At 41.9% G+C, this 26,685-nt stretch overlaps 1 protein-coding gene across 1 annotated transcript in view; it reads left to right on the top strand.

The window, feature by feature from the left end:
• Positions 1 to 12,862, top strand: part of pms1 (PMS1 homolog 1, mismatch repair system component) — a 55,853-nt gene extending 42,991 nt beyond the window's left edge. Inside the window, exons 12-13 of the mRNA XM_084161859.1 lie at positions 8,865 to 9,025; positions 11,451 to 12,862. Of these exons, the coding sequence (XP_084017985.1) occupies positions 8,865 to 9,025; positions 11,451 to 11,645 (356 nt within the window). The 3' untranslated portion in view covers positions 11,646 to 12,862. The remainder of the gene's footprint in view (positions 1 to 8,864; positions 9,026 to 11,450) is intronic.
• Positions 12,863 to 26,685: the final 13,823 nt, after the last annotated feature.

Below are 26,685 nucleotides of genomic sequence, written 5' to 3'. Positions count from 1 at the left end.
AATTTTAATTCCAGGTTGTAAGGCAACAAAATAGGAAAAATGCCAAGGGGTGTGAATACTTTCGCAAGCCACTGTACATAAGTATTCAGACCCTTTACTCAGTACTTTGTTGAAGGAACCTTTGGCAGCGATTACAGCCTCAAGTCTTCTTGGATTTGACGCTACAAGCTTGGCACACTTGTATTTGGGGAGTTTCTCCCATTCTTCTCTGAAGATCCTCTCAAGCTTTGTCAGGTTGGATGGGGAGCGTCGCTGCACAGCTATTTTCAGGTCTCTCCAGAGATGTTCAAGTCCAGGCTCTGGCTGGACCACTCAAGGACATTCAGAGACTTGTCCCAAAGCCACTCCTGCATTGTCTTGGCTGTGTGCTTAGGGTCGTTGTCCTGTTGGAAGGTGAATCTTCACCCCAGTCTAAGGTCCTGAGCGCTCTGGAGCAGGTTTTCATCAAGGATCTCTCTGTACTTTGCTCCGTTCATCTTTCCCTCGATCCTGACTAGTCTCCCAGTCCCTGCCGCTGAAAAACATCCCCACAGCATGATGCTGCCACCACCATGCTTCACCGTAGGGATGGTGCCAGGTTTCCTCCAGACGTGAAGCTTGGCATTCAGGCCAAAGAGTTCAATCTTCGTTTCATCAGACCAGAGAATCTTGTTTCTCATGGTCTTGAGAGTCCTTCAGGTGTCTTTTAGCAAACTCCAAGTGGGCTGTCATGTGCCTTTTAACTGAGGAGTGGTTTCCGTCTGGCCACTCTACCATAAAGTCCTGATTTGATGTGTGCTGCAGAGATGGTTGTCCGTATGGAAGGTTCTCCCATCTCTGGAGCTCTGTCAGTGTGACCATCGGGTTCTTGGTCACCTCCCTGACCAAGGCCCTTCTCCCCCGATTGCACAGTTTGGCCAGGCGGCCAGCTCTAGAGTCTTGGTGGTTACAAACTTCTTCCGTTTAAGAATGTTAGAGGCCAGTGTGTTCTTGGGGACCTTCAATGCTGCAGACATTTTTGTGCCTCGACACAATCCTGTCTTGGAGCTCTATGGACAATTCCTTCGACCGATGATCAATGGAAACAGTATTCACCTGAGCTCAATTTCAAGTATCATAGCAAAGGGTTTGAATACTTATGTAAATAAGGTATTTCCGTTTTTAATTTTAATACATTTGCAAACGTTTCATTTGCAAAACCCTGTTTTTGCTTTGTCGTTATGGGGTATTGTGTGTAGATTGAGGAAATAAATACATTTAATCAATTTTAGAATAAGGCTAACGTAACAATGTGGAAAAAGGGAAGGAGTCTGAATACTTGCTGAAAGCACTGTGCATGGCTATTAAGGCCACATCGATGTTCAAGTATTCATAGATGACCAGCAGGGTCAAATAATAATCACAGTGGTTGAAGGTGCAACAGGTCAGTAACTTAGCAGTAAATGTCAGTTGGCTCTTCATAGTCGAGCATTCAGAGGTCGAGACAGCAGGTCCGGGACAAGGTAGCACGTCCGGTGAACAGGTCAGGGTTCCATAGCCGCAGGCAGAACAGCAGAAACTGGATCAGCAGCACGACCTGGTGGACTGGGGACGAGTACAGAAATGAGTTGTCAGGCCAGGTAGTCCTGCGGCATGTTCCTAGGGCTCAGGTCCTACGGGAGAGGAAGAGATGGCGAAATGGGATAATTAGAGGGAGCATACCTAAGACCAGCACACACGACAACAGATAGGACAGACTCACCCTAATTTACCTGGCACATAGACTATTGCAGCATAGATATTGGATACTGGGTCGGGGAAACTGTGGCCCCGTCCACGAGCCCGAGGGGGCGCAATACCGGACAGGAAGATCAGGTCAGTGACTCAACCCACTCAAGTCAAGTATAGTGAAAAAAGCCTGGTACAACGTGATGCACCTCTCCTTGGGAAGGCATGGGAGAGTGCGAGCAAGCCAGTGACTCAGCCCCCTAAATAGGGTCAGAGGCAGAGAATCGCAGTGGAGAGAGGGGAGCCGGCCAGGCAGAGACAGTCAGGGTGGTTCGTCACTCCAGTGCCTTGACGTTTACCTTTCGCACCCCTGAGCCAGACTACACTCAATCATAGGATCTACTGAAGAGAGTAGTCTTCAGTAAAGACTTAAAGGTTGAGACCCAGTCTGCGTCTCACATGGATCGACAGACCATTCCATAAAAATGGAGCTCTATAGGAGAAAGCCCTGCCTGCAGCTGCCTCCAAATTCTAGGAACAATAAGGAGGCCTGCGTCTTGTGAGCATATGTGTAGGTATGTACGGCAGGACCAAATCGGAGAGCTACAGTGGGGAGAACAAGTATTTAATACACTGCCGATTTGCAGGTTTTCCTACTTACAAAGCATGTAGAGGTCTGTAATTTTTATCATAGGTACACTTCAACTGCGAGAGAGGGAATCTAAAACAAAAATCCAGAAAATCACATTGTATTATTTTTAAGTAATTCATTTGCATTTTATTGCATGACATAAGTATTTGATCACCTACCAACCAGTAAGAATTCCGGCTCTCACAGACCTGTTAGTTTTTCTTTAAGTAGCCCTCCTGTTCTCCACTCATTACCTGTATTAACTGCACCTGTTTGAACTCGTTACCTGTATAAAAGACACCTGTCCACACACTCAATCAAACAGACTCCAACCTCTCCACAATGGCCAAGACCAGAGAGCTGTGTAAGGACATCAGGGATAAAATTAAAGACCTGCACAAGGCTGGGATGGGCTACAGGACAATAGGCAAGCAGCTTGGTGAGAAGGCAACAACTGTTGGCGCAAGTTCAAGATTACGGTCAATCACCCTCGGTCTGGGGCTCCATGCAAGATCTCACCTCGTGGGGCATCAATGATCATGAGGAAGGTGAGGGATCAGCTCAGAACTACACGGCAGGACCTGGTCAATGACCTGAAGAGAGCTGGGACCACAGTCTCAAAGAAAACCATTAGTAACATACTACGCCGTCATGGATTAAAATTCTGCAGCACACGCAAGGTCCCCCTGCTCAAGCCAGCGCATGTCCAGGCCCGTCTGAAGTTTGCCAATGACCATCTGGAGGAATGGGAGAAGGTCATGTGGTCTGATGAGACAAAAATAGAGCTTTTTGGTCTAAACTCCACTCGCCGTGTTTGGAGGAAGAAGAAGGATGAGTACAATCCCAAGAACACCATCCCAACCATGAAGCATGGAGGTGGAAACATCATTCTTTGGGGATGCTTTTCTGCAAAGGGGACAGGACGACTGCACCGTATTGAGGGGAGGATGGATGGGGCCATGTATTGCGTGATCTTGGCCAACAACCTCCTTCCCTCAGTAAGAGCATTGAAGATGGGTCGTGGCTGGGTCTTCCAGCATGACAATGACCCGAAACACACAGCCAGGGCAACTAAGGAATGGCTCCGTAAGAAGCATCTCAAGCTCCTGGAGTGGCCTAGCCGGTCTCCAGACCTGAACCCAATAGAAAATCTTTGGAGGGAGCTGAAAGTCCGTATTGCCCAGCGACATCCCCGAAACCTGAAGGATCTGGAGAAGGTCTGTATGGAGGAGTGGGCCAAAATCCCTGCTGCAATGTGTGCAAACCTGGTCAAGACCTACAGGAAACGTATGATCTCTGTAATTGCAAACAAAGGTTTCTGTACCAAATATTAAGTTCTGCTTTTCTGATGTATCAAATATTTATGTCATGCAATAAAATGCTAATTAATTACTTAAAAATCATACAATGTGATTTTCTGGATTTTTGTTTTGGATTCCGTCTCTCACAATTGAAGTGTACCTATGATAAAAATTACAGACCTCTACATGCTTTGTAAGTAGGAAAACCTGCAAAATCGGCAGTGTATCAAATACTTGTTCTCCCCACTGTAGATAGGAGCAAGTCCATGTAATGCTTTGTAGGTTAGCAGTAAAACCTTGAAATCAGCCCTAGCCTTAACAGGAAGCCAGAGGCTAGCAGTGGAGTAATATGATACAATTTTGGGGTTCTAGTCAAGATTCTAGCATCCGTATTTAGCACTAGCTGAAGTTTATTTAGTGCCTTATCCGGGTAGCGGAGAGTAGACCATTGCAGTGTTATAATATTTAAGTGACAAAAGCATGGATTAGCTTTTCTGCATCATTTGGACAAAAAGTTTCAGATTTGTGCGATGTTACGAAGCTGGAAAAAAGTTGGTCTCTAAATAATTTTGATATGTTCATCATTGAGAGATCAGGGTCCAGAGTAACGCCGAGGTCCTTAATTTTTATTTGAGATGACTGTACAACCATCGAGATTCATTGTCAGATCCGACAGCAGATCGCTTTGTTTCTTGGGACCTAGAAGTAGCATCTCAGTTTTGTCCGAGTTTAAACGTTTTAAAAAATTGCCGCCATCCACTTCCTTATGTCTGAAACACAGACTTCCAGGGTATGGAATATTTGGGCTTCACCGTGTTTCATCGAAATGTACAGCTGTGTGTCATCTGCATAACAGTAAAAGTTGACAGTGTTTCTGAATGACATCACCAAGAGGTAGCATAATGCATTCAGTTGTACAACTAACTAAGTATCCCCCTTTCCCTTCCCTTTCCCTATATAGTGAAAACAATAGTGGTCTTATAACGGAACCTTGAGGAACACTGAAACGTACCATTGATTTGTCAAAGGACAAACCATCCACAGAGATGAACTGATATGTTTCCGACAGATAAGATCTAAACCAGACAAGAACTTGTCCGCATAGACCAATTAGAGTTTCCAATCTCTCCAAAAACAGTGGGGAAAAAAAGTATTTAGTCAGCCACCAATTGTGCAAGTTCTCCCACTTAAAAAGATGAGAGAGGCCTGTAATTTTCATCATAGGTACACGTCAACTATGACAGACAAAATGAGAATTCTTTTTCCAGAAAATCACATTGTAGGATTTTTAATGAATTTATTTGCAAATTATGGTGGAAAATAAGTATTTGGTCAATAACAAAAGTGTCTCAATACTTTGTTATATACCCTTTGTTGGCAATGACACAGGTCAAACGTTTTCTGTAAGTCTTCACAAGGTTTTCACACACTGTTGCTGGTATTTTGGCCCATTCCTCCATGCAGATCTCCTCTAGAGCAGTGATGTTTTGGGGCTGTCGCTGGGCAACACAGACTTTCAACTCCCTCCAATGATTTTCTATGGGGTTGAGATCTGGAGACTGGCTAGGCAACTCCAGGACCTTGAAATGCTTCTTACGAAGCCACTCCTTCGTTGCCCGGGCGGTGTGTTTGGGATCATTGTCATGCTAAAAGACCCAGCCACGTTTCATCTTCAATGCCCTTGCTGATGGAAGGAGGTTTTCACTCAAAATCTCATGGTACATGGCCCCATTCATTCTTTCCTTTACACGGATCAGTCGTCCTGGTCCCTTTGCAGAAAAACAGCCCCAAAGCATGATGTTTCCACCCCCATGCTTCACAGTAGGTATGGTATTCTTTGGATGCAACTCAGCATTCTTTGTCCTCCAAACACAACGAGTTGAGTTTTTACCAAAAAGTTCTATTTTGGTTTCATCTGACCATATGACATTCTCCCAATCCTCTTCTGGATCATCCAAATGCACTCTAGCAAACTTCAGACGGGCCTGGACATGTACTGGCTTAAGCAGGGGGACACGTCTGGCACTGCAGGATTTGAGTCCCTGGCGGCGTAGTGTGTTACTGATGGTAGGCTTTGTTACTTTGGTCCCAGCTCTCTGCAGGTCATTCACTAGGTCCCCCCGTGTGGTTCTGGGATTTTTGCTCACCGTTCTTGTGATCATTTTGACCCCACGGGGTGAGATCTTGCGCGGAGCCCCAGATCGAGGGAGATTATCAGTGGTCTTGTATGTCTTCCATTTCCTAATAATTGCTCCCACAGTTGATTTCTTCAAACCAAGCTGCTTACCTATTGCAGATTCAGTCTTCCCAGCCTGGTGCAGGTCTACAATTTTGTTTCTGGTGTCCTTTGACAGCTCTTTGGTCTTGGCCATAGTGGAGTTTGGAGTGTGACTGTTTGAGGTTGTGGACAGGTGTCTTTTATACTGATAACAAGTTCAAACAGGTGCCATTAATACAGGTAACGAGTGGAGGACAGAGGAGCCTCTTAAAGAAGAAGTTACAGGTCTGTGAGAGCCAGAAATATTGTTTGTTTGTAGGTGACCAAATACTTATTTTCCACCATAATTTGCAAATAAATTCATAAAAAATCCTACAATGTGATTTTCTGGAAAAAAAATTCTCATTTTGTCTGTCATAGTTGACGTGTACCTATGATGAAAATTACAGGCCTCTCTCATCTTTTTGGTGGCTGACTAAATACTTGGTGGCTGACTAAATACTTTTTTTTCCCCACTGTAATGTGGTGATCGAGGGTGACGAAAGGGGCACTTATATAATTTATCACCTTAACAAGCCTGACTTGCAACTCGGCTATCTTAACCATAAGGCGACAGTTCTCCTGCATATTATAAGTACAGCGGCTGCAATGGGAAGGCAGAATGTTACTTAGTTTTTTTCGGCTGGTGGAGGTCCTGCAGATCCATGTCCAGATTAAGCGTCCTGGGTAAAAAAAGTTTCATGAAAAGTTAAACAGGTAACCAAGTTTGGCAGCTAGCCAAGTAGCAACTAACAGCACAGCAGCACAGAGACAACATACATACACTCGTCTTATGCTGCTACTACTTATTTTACTCTTATTATATATCCTGATGCCTAGTCACTTTACCTTGCCTTTATGTACATATCTACCTCCAATACCTCGTACCCCTTCAAATTGATCTGGCACTGGTACTCCCTGTATATATAGCTCCATTCCTGTGTATTTTATTTTATTCCTTGTGTTAGTATTTTTTATTTTGTTATCATTTTTTAACTGCATCGTTGGGAAGGGCTCATAAGCAAGCATTTCACGATAAAGTCTACACCCATTGTATTCGGTGCATGTGACAAATACAATTTGATTACAAAAACACGAACTGTAATCAGTTACAATACCAGCAAATATATTGTAATCGGATTACTGATACTTTTGAAAGACTAGATGATTAGTTCTTGGATTACTTTAGAATTCATAACGGATGTTTGCGTAAAAATACATTATGCCACCTTTCTGTTTTCTCTATGACATCAATTCAGCATTGAAAAAAATATGCAAGTTTTAAGTTTGTTCCACCTGAGCGAGTCTGACCACAAGTCAGAGACCACTATGATGACACACAAAATGCGTTTGATGGATCCTTTTTGTCTTCTTCTAATGCCTCTTAAAGGGAAAGTAATCCAAAAGTAATCAGATTACGTTGCTGAGTTTGGGTAATCTAAAAGTTACGTTGCTGATTACAATTTTGGACAGGTGACTAGTAACTGTAATGGATTACATTTAGAAAGTAACCTACCCAATCCTGGTAGCACATTGTTTGGTGTGTGCAAAACATTTCTCTCCACAGTGGTCATATTTTTCATATATACTGAATAAAAATATAAACACAACAATTTAATAATTTTACTTACAGTTCATATAAGGAACTCAGTCAATTGCAAGAAATTCATTAGGCCCTAATCTATGGATTTCACATGACTGGGAATACAGATATGCGTCTGTACCTTTAAAAAAAGGTAGGGGCGTGGATATAAAAACTAGCCAGTATCTGGTGTGACCACCATTTGCCTCATGCAGCGTGACACATCTTCTTCGCATAGAGTTGATCAGGCTGTTGATTGTGGCCTGTGGAATGTTGTCCCACTCCTCTTCAATGGCTGTGCGAAGTTGCTCGATATTGGTGGGAACTGGAACATGCTGTCGTTCTCGTCGATCCAGAGCATCCCATACATGCTCAGTGGGTGACATGTCTAGTGAGTATGCAGGACATGGAAGAACTGGGACATTTTCAGTTTACAGGAAATGTGTACAGATCTTTGCGACATGGGGCTGTGCATTATCATGCAGAAACATGAGGTGATGGCGGTGGATTAATTGCACGACAATGGGCCTCAGTATCTCGTCACGTTATCTCTGTGTATTCAAATTGCCATCGATAAAATGCAATAGTGTTCGTTGTCCGTAGCTTATGCCTGCCCATACCATAACCCCATCACCACCATGGGGCACTCTGTTCACAACGTTGATATCAGCAAACCACTCGCCCACAAGACGCCATACACGTGGTCTGCGGTTGTGAGGTCGGTTGGAGGTATTGCCAAATTCTCTAAAACGACATTGGAGGCAGCTTATGGTAGAGAAATTAACACTACATTTTCAGGCAACTGCTCTGGTGGACATTCCTGCAGTCAGCATGCCAATTGTACGCTCCCTCAAAACTTTAGACATCTGTGGCATTATGTTGTGTGACAAAACTGTTCATTTTAGAATGGCCTTTTATTTTCCCCAGCACAAGGAGTACCTGTGTAATGATCATGTTGTTTAATCAGCTTCTTGATATGCCACACCTGTCACGTGGATGGATTACCTTGGCAAAGGAGAAACGCTTGCTAACAGGGATGTAAACAAATTTGTGCACAACATTTGAGAAGCTTTTTGTGCATATGGAACATTTCTGGTATCTTTTATTTCAGCTCATGAAACATGGGACCTATACTTTACATTTTGTGTTTATATTTTGAATATACTGTATAATGTATATTCAACAACATTGTATGCCATTAGTATCATTTTCCGCCTCCACTCAATATTTTGTTTCCAGTCTGCAAAGACATCGTAATAGTAATTTAGCACTCTATTTGGCCCCTCACTTGTTTGACTTGGACCCCAGTATGGGTGTAAATCACAATATTTATTTATTATTATTTCCTGTAGATAGTTGATAGTATCTGGAGTATATTCATCCTTGTTTTCTGCTTTCTTTGGCCAGGGTCCTCGTCCACTGAGAGACATCTGGAAGTGACAGCGATGGCCGACTGCGTGCCTTTCCTCTGTATGGAGGACCTCAGGGAGATCCTTACCGCTGTTCTGCACAGGAATGCTAAGACCGTGCAGGAGTGCCGGCCGCTGAAAGTCACCAACTACCTTCAGGTAAGAAACACTGATTCATGTACCTGAAAATAAAGCTCACTTACACAATATTAAATATGTGTTTAAATATACAGTGCCTTCAGAAAGTATTCACACCCCTTGACTTTTTCCACATTTTGTTGTTACAGCCTGAATTAAAAATTTTATTCAATTTAGATTTTCTTGTCACTGGCCTACACAAATACCCCATATCAAAGTGGAATTATGTTTTTAGAAATGTTTACAAATTAATTAAATATGAAAAGCTGAAATGTCTCGAGTCAATAAGTATTCAACCCCTTTGTTATGGCAATAATAACTTGCAATAGTAGTGTTTAACATGATTTTTGAATGATTACCTAATGTACCCCACACATACAATGATCTGCAAGGTCCCTCAGTCGAGCAGTGAATTTCAAACACAGATTCAACCAAAGACCAGGGAGGTTTTCCAATGCCTCGCAAAGAAGGGCACCTAATGGTAGATGGGTAACATAAAAAAGCAGACATTGAATATCCCTTTGAGCATGGTGAAGTTATTAATTACACTTTGGATGGTGTATCAATACACCCAGTCCAAAGATACATATGTCCTTCCTAACTCAGTTGCCGGAGAGGAAGGAAACCGCCCAGGGATTTCACAATGAGGCCAATGGTGACTTTAAAAGTTACAGAGTTTAGTGGCTGTGATAGGAGAGAACTGAGGATGTATAAACAACATTGTAGTTACTCCACAATACTAACCTAATTGACAGAGTGAAAAGATGGAAGCCTGTACAGAATATAAATATTCCAAAACATGCATCCTTTTTGCAACAAAGCACTAAAGTTATACTGCAAAACAATGTGGCAAAGCAATTAACTTTTTGTCCTGAATACAATGTGTTATGTTTGGGGCTAATCCAATACAACACATTACTGAGTACCACTCTCAATATTTTCAAGCATAGTGGGGGCTGCATCATGTTATGGGTATGCTTGTAATCGTTAAGGACTGGGGAGTTTTTCATGATAAAAAAATTAACGGAAAGGAGCTAAGCACAGGCAAAATCCTAGAGGAAAACCTGGTTGTCTGGTAGAAACCAGACAACATTTACATTTACGTCATTTAGCAGACGCTCTTATCCAGAGCGACTTACAAATTGGACAACCAGGTTTTCCTCTAGGATTTTGCCAGGACAATAACCTAAAACACAAGGCCAAATCTACACTGTTGCTTACCATGTAGCTCAGTTGGTAGAGCATGGCGCTTGCAACGGCAGGATTGTGGGTTCTGCTAAAATGACTAAAATGTAAAAGAAGACAGTGAATGTTCCAGAGTGGCCTAGTTACAGTTTTGACTTAAATCTACTTGTAAATCTGTGGCAAGACTTGAAAATTGTTGTCTAGCAATGATCAACAACCAATTTGACAGAGCTTGAAGAATTTTGAAAATAATAATTGGCAAATTTTGCACAATCCAGGTTTGGAAAGCGCTTAGAGACTTACCTAGAAAGACTCACAGTTGCAATCGCTGCCAAAGGTGCTTCTACAAAGTAAAGACTTGAGTGTGAATACTTATGTAAATGAGATTTTTCTGTATTTCATTTTCAATAAATTAGCACTTTGTCATAATGGAGTATTATGTGTAGATGGGTGAGAAAAAAAAAATGTGTTTAATGCATTTTGAATTCAGGCTATAACACAACAATGTGGAATAAGTCAAGGGGTATGAATACTTTCTGAAGGCACTGTGTGTATATATAAGGTCCCTATACTGTACTTCCTGTGGGTAAATGTATGGTGGTTAAATTGATGTGAAGGTCTTGAAAGTCCTTTATCATGTGATGAAAGTGGAGATGGAGTCAAGACCGGAACACTCCAGACCCAGACCCATTGAGACCAATACCCTGTATATAGACACCATGATGAGACCAAGACCAATTAATTGTGATAAAACGAGACCCAGAGAAATACTGAATTCTCTCTCTAAACATTTGCCATCCGGCTTCCACGTTTAAAAAGCAAGGTAAGGAAGAGTAGCCATGTCCAAGCCAGAATGGACCATAGGGCAGGAGCCTAACTCCTGTTCGTATCATAAGGCAGCTTGATGTACAAGTACACCCTCTGGACAGGATGCTAGTCTATCGCAGGGCCTTACCACAAATCCATCTCCCCAACCTTCCAATCTCAGGGCAGACACTCTTACCACAAGGCCACTGAGTTGGCCAGAAAGCAAGGTGGTGTATCTTGACGACATGAGTTTAGAGACTACAAAAACAATGGTATTTTCTGATACTATGAGCCGAGATCAAGACCCAGACCAGGATAGTGGTGCCAACAAGCAGACCCATTCCAAGACCAAATGTCGAGATCAAGACCACTAGATCAAGACTCCATCTCTAGGTGAAAGCCAAATATACTGATTATGTTGCCTTTAATGCATGATGGTGTGTTTCGCTTGAAGGGAGAAGCTGTTCGACTGGCCCGTCAGCTGCCTATGACCCTTGCCAAAGAGGATGTGGAGGACACACTTTCGCGGATGCAACAGCAGCTGGAGACCAGCCAAGCCTGCATCCATGGACAAGCCTTTTTCCACCACCTTTCTGACATTCCTGACACTGAACAAGAGGCGCTGAAGATCATGTCCGATATTTTGTAGCTTTGTTACCTTTTCCATGGAAGTGTAGCGCTAGTTAAAACAAACCCTGGATACAGTGCATTCGGAAAGTATTCAGACCCCTTGACTTTTTCCACATTTTGTTATGTTATTAGCCTTATTCTAAAATTGATTAAATTGTTTTTTTCCCCTCATCAATCTACACACAATACACCATAATGACAAACCAAAAACACGTTTTTGAACATTTTTGCAGGAAAATATCACATTTACGTAAGTATTCAGACCCTTACTCAGTACTTTGTTGAAGCACCTTTGGCAGCGATTACAGCCTCGAGTCTTCATGGGTATGACGCTACAAGCTTGGCACACCTGTATTTGGGGAGTTTCTCCCATTCTTCTCTGAAGATCCTCTCAAGCTCTGTCGGGTTGGATGGGGAGCGTCGCTGCACAGCTATTTTCAGATCTCTCCAGAGATGTTCAAGTCCGGGCTCTCGCTGGGCCACTCAAGGACATTCAGAGACTTCTCCAAAAGCGACTGTGTTCTTGGGGACCTTCAATGCTGCAATAATTTTTTTGTACCCTTCCCCAGATCTGTGCCTGGACACAATCCTGTCTCGGAGCTCTACGGACAATTCCTTCGACCTCATGGCTTAGTTTTTGCTCTGACATGCACTGTCAACTGTGGGACCTTATATAGACTGGTGTGTGCCTTTCCAAATCATGTCCAATCAATTACATTTACCACAGGTGGTCTCCAATGAAGTTGTCGAAACATCTCAAGGATGATCAATGGAAACAGGATGCACCTGGGCTCAATTTAGAGTCTCATAGCAAAGGGTCTGAATACTTATGTAAATAAGGTATATCCGTTTATTTTTATTTTTTATACATTTGCAAATATTTCTTAACCTGTTTTCGCTTTGTCATTATTGGGTATTGTGTGTAGATTGATGAGGAAAATGTTTTATTTAATCCATTTTAGAATATGGCTGTAACGTAACAAAATGTGGAAAAAGTCAAGGGGTCTGAATACTTTCCGAATGCACTGGTATACTTTATTTGAAGATATGCTTATGATTAAGAATAATAAAGATGTGGTGTTCATGATTTATTATAAATGTTCAGGTCTTCATAATAATTGGTTTATGCATGTATTTACGAATGTTAATAAAAGTGAATAAATACATATTGTAATAAATTATGATATTTTACATACAGTTTAGTTAACTGCATATAAACCATTATTTAATAGTTTATTAAGCAGGTCTTATAAGGTTACGAGAAATGTCAATTTTCAGCTTATCGACTATCTTACATAATATATGCATTATATTTCGTTTTACACTTTATTCATTCTTCAAAGTAATAATAAATATCCTGAATAAGTTTATTTTGTTAATGGATGGAATTTTTGCTGGCAAAATTCGATTGAATGCCTCAGTAAATGTAATGATTATATACTGTGTAAAATATACTTTACATTGCTAACTATCAGCTAAGGGACATGTTGAAAGCCATGGGTTGAATAATGTGTGTCAGCGTGGGTGTAGTACTTATGCTTATCTGCAGAGCTCTTCAGAATGCCCTTAGGCGTTTGATTATGTTGGCCACAAAGTAGAGAACAATATCCATCACACATCCCCCAACTCTACCCATCAGGAACTCGCATTCTTGTGCAGTGTGCTAGCCTACTTCTAAGAAAACTGGGTCAGCCTGAGTCGCTGGGCTGTTACCATTCAGCATGATCATGCTCCTGCTGATAGCTGTGATTTACTTGAATGGGAGCCAACTATATCTTCACGTCCCCGTATTCTCCATGGTACGCACCTTACTTGGCCCTGTGCTGGATTTTTTTGTGTTTGAGTGTGAAACAATTCCTTCATGAGCAAAAAATGCACAGCCTTGTCCTGTGTTACATGTAGGCACCTACAGTGAGGGGAAAAAAGTATTTGATCCCCTGCTGATTTTGTATGTTTTCCCACTGACAAAGAAATGATCAGTCTATAATTTTAATGGTAGGTTTATTTGAACAGTGAGAGACAGAATAACAACAAAAAAATCCTGAAAAACGCATGTCAAAAATGTTAGAAATTGATTTGCATTTTAATGAGGGAAATAAGTATTTGACCCCTCTGCAAAACATGACTTAGTACTTGGTGGCAAAACCCTTGTTGGCAATCACAGAGGTCAGACGTTTCTTGTAGTTGGCCACCAGGTTTGCACACATCTCAGGAGGGTAAAACTGGTTGCATTGACGTCATTATGACTTCATTGTCAGGTTGTACACTGGTTGTAATAACCTTTCAACGTCTTTTTAGAAAAATAGGTATTTACCAGTGAGTATACATTGCGGAAACCGTTTACCAAACGGAAGCAAACAGTGCAAACTGAACGAAACGGGGAGGGACCTAACTGAATTAATCCAATAGAAAGTCTTATTTTCATTGCAAAATGATTTCTGTTTGGAATACACAGTTTATTTTGCAAAACGATGCAACAGTATCAGTGTAATGAATACACTCTTGGTTGTGACAGAGACGAGTTTTGACAGAGACCAGTCCTCGAGTACACCCAACAGTAAACATTATTTTTATTGTAGCCCCGGACAAACACACCAGATTCAACATAAAAATGTGTACTTGAGGACTGGAGTTGGGAAATGCTGCCTTAGACAACCAAGAAGTCTGAACTAGGGATGTACAGATGTGGAAATTCTGGTCCAATACTGATGTATAATATTTTCTTTGCAATATTGTCCAATATTATCAATACCGACATTTATTTTTATGGCCTTTTTAAGCATTTTAGGACAGATAGAAAAAGCAACCAAGTTTTAATGGGAAAGCTGTAATAATGTTGATTTGCATCACAGAGTAACTGAAATGCTTCAAAGGTATTGGAAAGTTCAGGAATAAGATCTGCATTGCTTTCAAATGCGGTTTTGTCACAGTCCCTTCTAACATTTAATGCGTGGCTTGTGTGTCGTAGAGGGAAACAGAAGACATGTACGTGTTCCGGAGAGTCAGCTTTCATGGGGTCATAATAACTAATAGCTCCAACTGTTCAAAAGATAGAGCCAAAATTGTAGGAAGAAAACAGAAACCGCTCCATTTGTCCCAACTGCTAATAGCGGATATCAAAGGTTACTCATGTAACCACGGTTCTATGAACTAAGCAGCGCATTCGGTTGACTACAGACCACTCCGTTTGTCTCCGCCGATTATATACTTTTTTTATATTACCGATATGGTCACCATTGTATCGTGCATCTCTAGTCCAAACCTCTTGACGAGGTCGCTATGTGTTGTAGTACTTTCGTGACAATACTGAGGCACATATTAGTCATATAGCTCTGTAGAAAAATTTTTTTTTTACAGTGAGTGATGACAATTACTGGTAAATGTGGGATGTGATCCAGTATTTTATTTGTGATGGTATTTTTTGAACTCATTAAACAATGGGCTGAAAAATAGCTTACTATTAGTGAGATGATCACTATTTAGCGATTGTCACTGAGAAATCTAATTTTAACTATGGGCCTTGTTGACCTCTGATTCGAAATCAAAAACAGAAGAATCAATGACCCCACAGAAGGTGCCATTGACCCATGAAATTAAATGTGGTGTGGCTGTAAAAATTATCCCACTCCTGCAAACCAGTGCCTTTAACACCCATCACAGTAGTGTGTGCTTGATGCCCATAAAATGAAAGTAGTTGCTTTTCTGTGGTTGGCCCAAAAGTGCACAGTCACAGTGAGGCACCTCCAATTACCTTGCTGAAAATAAAGCTCAGATGCAGTAAGGATTTAACAGTTGGTGCCCTGTGGACATATCGTTTGTGGCTTTAAAATGTTTTGATCAACTCCACATGAGCAAGGTGGTGGTGGTTATCATTGGGTTTGGCACCGGGGACCTTAGGCGCAGGGTTCATTTTTTGGGGTTTTATACTTTTCGTTGTTGGGCATAAGTCTGTAAAATCACCAGGAAATCAGTTAAAAGTGATTTTAATTTAGGAAAACTGTTCCCATGTATTCCCACGTATAAATAGAGGCATACAGTGGGGTCTGAAATTATTGACACCCTCAATTTAAAGATGAGCAAAAATGACTCTAAAATAACTCATTGAAATACTGAGCTACATGTAACTGCCAAAATAAAGGAAACATAAACATGAAGCGTTTTAGGGAGCGTTGAGCTACCACGAGCCACCAGAACAGCTTTAATGCGCCTTGGCATAGATTCTAAAAGTGTCTGGAACTCTATTGAAGGGATGCAACACCATTCTTCCACAATTTGGTGTTTTGTTGATTGTGGCGGAAAACGCTGTCTCAGGTGCCGCTCCAGAATTTCCCATAAGTGTGCAATTGGGTTGAGATCTGGTGACTGACACACACACACCCTTTAAACCCCCTATGCTCCTTCGAGACTCCTCATTTCAAAGTCACTGAGATCTCTTACATTTACATTTTAGTCATTTAGCAGACACTCTTATCCAGAGCGACTTACAGTTAGTGCATACATCATTTGTTTATTTTTATTTTATTTTATTTATACTGGCCCCCCATGGGAATCGAACCCACAACCCTGGCGTTGCAAACGCCATGCTCTACCAACTGAGCTACATCCCTGCCGGTCATTCCCTCCCCTACCCTGGACGACGCTGAGCCAATTGTGCGCCGCCCCATGGGTCTCCCGGTCGCGGCCGGCTACGACAGAGCCTGGATTCGAACCAGGTTCTCTAGTGGCACAGCTAGCACTGCGATGCAGTGCCTTAGACCACTGCGCCACTCTTCTTCTAGCCATGGTAGCCAAAATAATGGGCAACTGGGCATTTTTATACATGACCCTAAGAATGATGGGATGTTGATTGCTTAATTAACTCAGGAACCACACCTGTGGGGAAGCTTCAATATACTTTGTATCCATCATTTACTCAAGTGTTTCCTTTATTTAATTATATTTTATACTAACACAATTGGTCAGAGAAAGAGGTATTGTTTAACATGTAATACGTTTTTTTCTCAAAGGTAGCGGTCAAAGTTATTGACACCCCTTTTTTTATACCTTTCAATACCTCACCTTGCAAGGATAACAGCACTGAGACTTTTCCTAAAATGTTTTATGACTTGTTGATTTTGTGGCCAATTAACCAGTTATTTGTGGATTTTTATGTTATTGTCTTTCTGGAAGATCGACTTGCGGCCAAATTTCAGCTTCCTGGCAGAGGCAACCAGGCTTTTGGCAAAAATATCCTGGTAACTGGATAAAGTTCATGATGCCGTTGACCTTAACAAGAGCCCCAGGACCAGTGGAAGAAAATATCCCCAGATATGGGGTTCTTTTCTGCTCATGTGTTCTTATTTCCACGCCAAACCCACCACTGGTGTACGTGGCCAAAGAGCTGTATTTTCATGTCATCCAACAAATGTAAATGCCTGAAGTTTGCTAAACGGCATTGGCGCTTGGATTGGAACTGGTGCTTTGGTCAGATGACATGAAAATAGAGTTCTTTGGCCACGCACACCAGTGATGGGTTTGGCGTTGAAATGAGAATGCGTGAGCAGAAAATAACCCCATACCCACTGTAAAATATGGTGCTGGATCTTTGATGTTATGGGGCTATTTTGCTTCCACTGGTCCTGGGGCCCTTGTTAAGGTCAACGGCATCATGAACTTTACCCAGTACCAGGATATTTTAGCCAAAATACAGAATGTTGAAACTTGGCCGCGAGTGGATCTTCCAGCAAGACAATAAACCCAAGCACACATCAAAATCCAAAATCATGTTACTGAATGTATCTAGTGTATTTTTACATTTCGTTTAAAAATACACTAGATGCGGTAAAAGGTACAGTAAATGTAAAATGCACATACAATCAACAGTGTAATGTTTGGATTGTCTTGTGTCAGGTGAAATGTGGTCCTCACCTTTGGTCTAATAATTTACCCATAATCTCCAAACGGTTCCCTTTCAATTGCTACCATGCTTATGCATTTCATATTTCTTCTGTAAGAACTTTTCAATTTAGCCCTATCCATATAGGCCAATTCAAGTGTGAAGGGTTAATAGCTCTTGCCAGTTTTTCCTTTCGTAAAGGAAATTGAATGTGGTGTTGACTAGCTGAATAACTTGTCTTGAGAGAATCAAATTTTTCTTAGAAGTGTTGCGGAAAGCCTCTCAAATGCTGCTCTCTAAAAATCACAGCAAATTGAGGGCAAACTTGTTGATTTGGCAAGTTAAATAAAATGCCTCTTGAGGGTGGCAAAGGACTTGGCACTTGTCTGCAGCTGCCTCATGAGCATTAAGAGCATTTTAAACTAATGGCATCAGTCCCCTCAAATGAAACCGATGCTAAGGAACAGGCTCAGCTTTTGAATAGTGTCCTAGTAGGGCATATAAATATATAAGGCTGTGTCATAACTGGGCCCATAGGGACTGGAGGTGATGGAGAGGTCACCACATGCCAGAGGCAGACTCTGGCCCTGGCAGTGCTGAGGCCTGGATCAGGTAGTGGTTCCTGGTAGGATCTCTGGGGACTGCTTGCTCCAGCCTTGAATGGGCATTTCATTGGGGTGGTGACATTTTAGATTTTGTCAGGACCAGAGTGATAAGGGCAGGAGAGACTGATAGCGGCAGGTGGCAACTCAGGTGGATACAGCTCATGTTTCATGGGGTTGGATTGATTAGTGAAAATATTATTTCTGCTTTTGGAGTACCAAAAATTCATAGAGATGCAATGATTCCAATTGTATGCTCAGAGCTTTTTGATGATGACTTAGCTGCACTGTCAGTCATTGTGTCATTTTGTTTGTTTATCCAACACCACTGATCCATATTGAAATGTCAGAATAATTATTGTGGAACTGCTATGCAGATGTAAGGTTTGTACATATGAAATGCAGCCATAAGTAAATAATTAACACTTTTTGTGAAATGTCAAGAGTCATCTCAGAAATTTGCTAGCAGGTTGGTAGGTGGGGGAAACAAAGACATCCTTGAGTGGCAGTGGTTGAATCCAGGTGTGGTTCTTTGCCTGTTTTAGTTTTGTAACCCTACCCATGCCCTAACCCTATACCCCTAACCCACTAGCTAGTATGCCTAAATGTAACCCACCCTAACTGTTAACCCTAACCACTTGAATGCTTAACCTTAACGTTACCCTAATGTTAATCACTCACTAGCATGCTTAAACTTAACCTTACCCTATCCTTAACCACTCACTAGTATGCTTAAACTTAACCTTACCCTATCCTTAACCACTCACTAGTATGCTTAAACTTAACCTTGTTAACGTACAACTGCTTGCACCAATTGTCCTATTATTTTAAGGACTATATTTGATTTTTGACATAAGCCAAGTGTTCTCTCTTATCTAACTAATACCGGTGCCAATAGTGTACTTTATACATTTCTAATTGGAAATCAAAACTCCTTGTCATTCCCTACATCCAGTTTCCTATTCCTAAACAGAAATGGATGGTGCCCCTAACCTCTCTCTGTGCTGCTAGGTATGTATGGATTTCTCATTGCCGATCCAAAAGTAGTGGGAAGGTGGGTAAATATATAGCACGTGTCATTTTATTTAGGCCTTGATGACTTTGTTAATGGAGTTACGTTACCGTGCTGCAAAATAGCTATGCAGTTGCCCCAGTTGTTGAATACAACCTGAGAAGTAGAGGCCTTGCACTTTGGAGCAGTGATATGAGATATTATATAACTTGATAATGTTCCATCTGGACAGTCCATTAAGTATAATGAGGAGAAGCTAGCAGTATGTAATATATTACTGGATGTGCTATGCTAATTGCTGCACTAACTATTGGTAAGAAACTCTAAGCTCAGAAAAAACAACACATAAAAACATGTCAGGTGGTTTGAATGACAGCTGGTAAAATAAATAATGACTGACCTTTTTAACTGTCACATGTTTAAAAGATGATAATCAGTTAATCCCCACTAATCAGCCTGATATGCCCCCCATGTGCCAAAGGCAGCACATATGGGGCAGATTCCGCTGCTGTGGCAGCTATGGATACGAGCTCCTAAGGGAATTGCGTATCCTCGGCTCTAATCGAAGCAGGATCCAGGGCCAATATAATGGCACCTCTGGGAAGGCTGCCAGCCCTCCTCTTGTACCCCCCCCCCCCCCCCCATAGGCCCTTAAGATCATTTTTGCCTTGCAGCAATGCTGAAGCCATCTGTGGAGTCACAGCGGAGGCCATGAAAACCAAGACGTGTGCTGTGGTTTGACCTTTCCCTGTGGCAACTATAATATTATCATAGGATGAGCTATTGGGTTGCACTCTCCCCGTGTTTGGATTCAGCATAGATATAAATGTGTGGGGGGGGGGGTTCAAGACATTCATATATCCATAAGCATGTTTCTTAGTTTAGTGTAATCTGGTTCCTTTTTTTTCTTTTGGTTATTGATTCAGACTCATAAGCAGCATGAAAGCAGGGGTGCAGTGAATCACGTGTCAGATTTAGCACATTGTAATTGTGCCACATGCTTACACAACTTTTTTGCTGGTGCATCCTGGGATATATGTAAGCATATCTGGTATTAGTACTAGACAACTTTATTAGTAGTCAGAAATTATTCACACCCCTTGACTTTTTCCATATTTTGTTTTGTGACAGCTTGGATATAAAATTGATTACATTGAGATTTTGTGTCACTGATCGACACATAACCCCATAATGTCAAAGTATAATTTTGTTTTTAGAAATGAAAAGCTGAAATGTCTTGAGTCAAAAAGTATTCAACCCCTTTGTTATGGCAGGCCTAAATAAGTTCAGGAGTAAACATTTGCTTAACAAATTACATAAATTGCATGGACTCACTCTGTGTGCAATAATAGTGGTTAACATGATTTTTTTTATGACTACTCCATCTCTGTACCCCACACATACAATTATCTGTAAGGTCCCTCAGTCGAGTAGTGAATTTCAAGCACAGATTCAACAATGAGGCCAGTGGTGATTTTAAAATGGTTGCAGAGTTTAATGACTGTGAAAGGAGAAAACTGACGATGGATCAACAACTTATAGTTACTCCAAAATACTACATGTACCTAAATGACAGCGTGAAAAGAAGGAAGCCTGTACAGAATAAAAAAATATTCCAAAACATGCATCCTGTTTGCAACATGGCACTAAAGTAATACTAAATAATACACGTGGCAATGAAATTACCTTTTTGTCCTAAATACAAAGTGTTAGATATTTGTGGCAAAAACAATACAACACATCACTGGGTACCACGCTCTTTATTTTCAAGCATGGCTGTGGCCGCGTCGTGTTATGGGTATGCTTGTCATTGGCAAAGACTGGGGAGTTTTTCAGGATAAAAAAAAACGGAATGTAGCTAAGCACAGGCAAAATCCTAGAGGAAAACCTGGTTCACTCTGCTTTCCAACAGACACTGAGAGACGAATTCACCTTTCAGCAGGACAATAACCCTAAAACACAAGGCTAAATCTACATTAGAGTTGCTTACCAAGACAACATTGAATGTTCCTGATTGGTCTACTTACAGTTTAGACTTAAATCTGCTTGAAAATCTATGGCAAGACTTGGAAATGGCTGTCTAGCAATGATCAACGACCAACTTGACAAAGCTTGAAGAATTTTTATAAGAATAATGGGCAAATATTGCACAATTACACAAAAAATGACAATTCAATCCATTTTAACCCCACTTTGTCACTAACACAACAAAATGTGGAAAAAGTAAAGGGGTGTGAATACTTTCTGAAGGCACTGTATTATGACAGATAGTTGTGCATAGTCCCAGGATGTACTGTCATTTAGCCGGTGCTAATTTGTGTTGTTGGTTCTTGCTGTTAAAATACATTTTACCAAGCAGGTCATACTGTTATAATGAATAGTTCGTATTGTACGTAATTGTAACTATATGTTGAATTGTAATGGTAAAAGTGCTCAGCTGTGCTGTGTCTACAACAGGTAGCAACACCAGAAATTAGCAGAGTGTCAGGGCTTTGCTAAACTTAGCTTTGCGGTCAGAATCACAGTGTGCAAATCTCTGAGCCGTCTTGTGTATCCAGGGACTATACACAACTATCTGTAATTAATAAAGACCCCAGCAGCTGTCACTAATTAAGGGAAGGGAATTGTGGGAGCAGCTGGCACCCAGTTGGCCACTGCACGTCCGAGTGGAGAAACTTGCCAAATAAGACCCATTCCAACAATGACACAGGGGTGACATGCTTCTGGAGCTGTGTGGATATGTGTGACGAGTCAGACTGTGAGTCAGATGTCACTCTCTGTTACTCGGAGACCAAAGAGCATTTCAAAGAGCAGCATTGGTGGACAAATCCAATTACAATATATATACAAAAGTATGTGGACACCCCTTAATATTAGTGGATTCGGCTATTTCAGCCACACCCGTTGCTGACAGGTGTATAAAATCGAGCACACAGCCATGCAATCTCCATAAACAAACATTGGCAGTAGAATGGCCTTACTGAAGAGCTCAGTGACTTTCAACGTGGCACCGTCATAGGATGCCACCTTTCCAACAAGTCAGTTCGTCAAATTTCTGCCCTGCTAGAGCTGCCCCGGTCAACTGTAAAAGCCAAGTGTCGGCTGGAGTGGTGTAAAGCTCGCCGCCATTGGACTTTGGAGCAGTGGAAACACATTCTCTGGAGTGATTAATCATGATTCACCATCTGGCAGTCCGACTGACGAATCTGGGTTTGGCGGATGCCAGGAGAACGCTACCTGCCCCAATGCATAGTGCCAACTGTAAAGTTTGGCGGAGGAGGAATAATGGTCTGGGGCTGTTTGTCATGGTTCGGGCTAGGCCCCTTAGTTCCAGTGAAGGGAATTCTTAATGCTACAGCATACAATGACCTTCTAGACGATTCTGTGCTTTCAACTTTGTGGCAACCGTTTGGGGAAGGCCCTTTCCTATTTCAGCATGACAATGACCCCGTGCACAAAACGAGGTCCATACAGAAATTGTTTGTCGAGATCAGTGTGGAAGAACTTGATTGGCCTGCACAGAGCCCTGACCTCAACCCCATCGAACACCTATGGGATGAATTGGAACGCCAACTGCGAGCCAGGCCTAATCGCCCAACATCAGTGCCCGACCTCAATAATGCTCTTGTGGCTGAATGGAAGCAAGTCCCCGCAGCAATGTTCCAACATCTAGTGGAAAGCCTTCCCAGAAGAGTGGAGGCTGTTAAAGCAGCAAAGGGGGGACCAACTCCATATTAATGCCTATGATTTTGGAATGAGACGTTTGACGAGCAGGTGTCCACATACTTTTGGTCATGTAGTGTATGTTCTATGTACTTATGAAATCCCAACATTTAATGTAGGTGAAGCAGTGACAGTAAAGATCACATTATAAGAAATGCAGTGTACCATGACATAGACTGCCCAGGTGAATCCAGGTGAAAGCTGAGATGTCGCTTGTTAAATCCACTTCAATCAATGCCCAAGAAGCCACATTTTGGAGGATATATTAGTCTCGGGCCGGCAAGCCGTGCAAATATGTCCTCCAAACACCGGCATCGAGGGCATTATCACTTTTATACCACGGGTTACCAACATATTCAAATAATGATTGACATATTTTCATTAGAAAACATTATTTTGATGAATTTATTCATACTATTTCATCCTTCCACGAGATATAGTCCCGACACAAATCTAGGGTTGCTACCCAAGCCGGCTGGTCGTTTGTTCTATTAGTTCGGTTGCCAGAGACACGACCCAGTCGTTGTCTTTTTGTTCTAAATCTATGGACGAACGTTCTAAATCTTTTTGTTCTAAATCTTCCACCCAGTCGTTCATTCTAAATGTTCCGTTGCCATGATGGCAGGTAACGTTCTTATCCCTTGCTTGCTAGCTAGCCAACTTCGGCTAACACAGTCATGTCAAACAGTGCAGGAAGAATAACAGCAAAGTAGCTGCATTTGCGTTTGTTTAAGCTGTTTTCTAGTGATTTTTGGGGGGGATACATCCATAACCATGAGATAATAATGTGTGATTTCGCCTGGCATAGAACATTTGCTCTCTCGCCAGGACACTGTTTAGAGGAGCTAGCCAACTACACAGCTAACACAATCATTTCAAACTGAAGCTTGAATGACTGCAAACCAGCTGTGTTTCTTTGTATATATCCATAGAAATTATGCTTATTCATGATTTCAACTGGCTGAGAAAAGCTGACAGACTGTTTGTCTCCTCCCGACTCCCGACACGTTCATTACTATGGGGTAGCTGGAGATCGAATTTCAATATTTAAACAATAACCATGACAGCTGTGATGGACACAGGAAGTTTCGGTACAATTTTATAAATGCCGACAGATCATTTGTTCATTCGACATGGTGGGATCTTTTTGTCTTCGTAAAATTAATTATGCGAGTAATGGCGGTGGAAACGCCTTAATGCGCAAATATTGATATAATAACCATCATATCGAAGTAAACTTGGAGTCACGCGGTGATATGGTCTGTGGTCCTCCCACTACGACTAGGGGAAACCATGCAGTTACTTCACAGGGTGGTGAAAGTGCACAGTGATCTTGATGCTCCTTTCTAATAAATATTGAGGGTCTTATTCTGGTGACATGATCGATGCTCGACTGCCGTTTGACAAATAAAAATATTTTCTCCATAATAATCTCATCATGTAGACTAGCCTACCCGCACTGTATCTGCTGTTGGCTAGAGCGCACATGCCAAGACCAGAGTAGGCACATTTGCTATTTAACGCTACAGTTTTTGTGCCAAAACTATCGGTAGAGTTGAAAAGGAGATGGAAACACATTGAACTTTAGAGTATTATTCAGTACATGAAAACATAAGCGAAAAAGTACATTTTGTGTGCACTACAGTCAACACGCATTGATTTTTATCCGCAATTAATCAATTTGGTGGAAACACCACTGGTGGGAAAATGAGCATATTTCCTTTATTTTGGAATATTCGCATGAAAATCTTTCGCCAATTGGATGGAAACCTAGCTAGTGTTGCAAATGTCGGAAAGACAGACCGCAAGGTTAATACAAATCTCTGCTGTTGAAAACCAAATGCTAGTCTAAAATAAATGGGAGAAAATGTCTACATGCTTTTTATAGTGGAGCTCAAGATCCAGGTGAAAGCTATGATCCCTTATTATTGTCACTTGTTAAATCAACTTCAATCAGTGTAGATTAATGGATTTTTAAGCCTTGAGACAATTGACACATGGATATTGCATGTGTGCCATTGAGAGTGAATGGACAAGACAAAAGATTTAAGTGCTTTTAAAAGGGGTATGGTAGTAGGTGCCAGGCGCACCGGTTTGTGTCAAGAACTACAACGCTGCTGGGATTTTCATGCTCAACAGTTTCCCATGTGTATCAAGAATGGTCCACTCGGGGCGGCAGGTAGCTTAGTGGTTAAGAGCGTTGTGCCAGTAACCGAAAGGTTGCTGGTTCTAATCCCCGAGCCGACTAGGTGAAAAATCTGTCGATGTGCCCTTGAGCAAGGCACTTAACCCTAATTGCTCACGTAAATCGCTCTGGATAAGAGCGTCTGCAAAATTACTAAAATGTAAATATGTCCACCACCCAAAGGACATCCAGCCAACTTGACAGAGCTGTGGGAAGCATTGGAGTCAACATGGGCCAGCATCCCTTTGGGACGCTTTTGACACCTTGTAGCGTCCATGCCCCGATGAATTGAGGCTGTTCTGAGAGCAAAAGGGGGGCTGCAACTCAATATTAGGAAGGCGTTCCTAAAGTTTGTATACTCAGTTCATGTATGTACAGTGAGGGAAGAAAGTATTTGATCCCCTGCTGATTTTGTACGTTTGTCCACTGACAAAGACATGATCAGTCTATAATTTTAATGGTAGGTTTATTTGAACAGTGAGAGACAGAATAACAACAAAAAAATCCATAAAAACACATGTCAAAAATGTTATAAATTGATTTGCATTTTAATGAGGGAAATAAGTATTTGACTCCTCTGCAAAACATGACTTAGTACTTGGTGGCAAAACCCTTGTTGGCAATCACAGAGGTCAGACGTTTCTTGTAGTTGGCCACCAGGTTTGCACACATCTCAGGAGGGATTTTGTCCCACTCCTCTTTGCAGATCTTCTCCAAGTCATTAAGGTTTCGAGCCTGACGTTTGGCAACTCGAACCTTCAGCTCCCTCCACAGATTTTCTATGGGATTAAGGTCTGGAGACTGGATAGGCCACTCCAGGACCTTAATGTGCTCTTCTTGAGCCACTCCTTTGTTGCCTTGGCCGTGTGTTGTGGGTCATTGTCATGCTGGACTACCCATCCACGACCCATTTTCAATGCCCTGGCCCATCGTCCCTTTGATGCGGTGAAGTTGTCCTGTCCCCTTAGCAGAAAAACACCCCCAAAGCATAATGTTTCCACCTCCATGTTTGACGGTGGGGATGGTGTTCTTGGGGTCATAGGCAGCATTCCTCCTCCTCCAAACATGGCGAGTTGAGTTGATGCCAAAGAGCTCGATTTTGGTCTCATCTGACCACAACACTTTCACCCTGTTCTCCTCTGAATCATTCAGATGTCCATTGGCAAACTTCAGACGGGCATGTACACTGCTCAAAAAAATAAAGGGAACACTAAAATAACACATCCTAGATCTGAATGAATGAAATAATCTCATTAAATACTTTTTTCTTTACATAGTTGAATGTGCTGACAACAAAATCACACAAAAATTATCAATGGAAATCAAATTTATCAACCCATGGAGGTCTGGATTTGGAGTCACCCTCAAAATTAAAGTGGAAAACCACACTACAGGCTGATCCAACTTTGATGTAATGTCCTTAAAACAAGTCAAAATGAGGCTCAGTAGTGTGTGTGGCCTCCACGTGCCTGTATGACCTCCCTACAATGCCTGGGCATGCTCCTGATGAGGTGGCGGATGGTCTCCTGACGGATCTCCTCCTAGACTAAAGCATCCGCCAACTCCTGGACAGTCTGTGGTGCAACGTGGCGTTGGTGGATGGAGCGAGACATGATGTCCCAGATGTGCTCAATTGGATTCAGGTCTGGGGAACGGGCGGGC

This window comes from Coregonus lavaretus (genome assembly GCF_964263955.1).
Source record: "Coregonus lavaretus genome assembly, chromosome: 5".
Classification (NCBI taxonomy): Eukaryota; Metazoa; Chordata; class Actinopteri; order Salmoniformes; family Salmonidae; genus Coregonus; species Coregonus lavaretus.
Note: the sequence above shows the minus strand (reverse complement) of the source record. Positions and strands in the feature narration are given on the sequence as shown.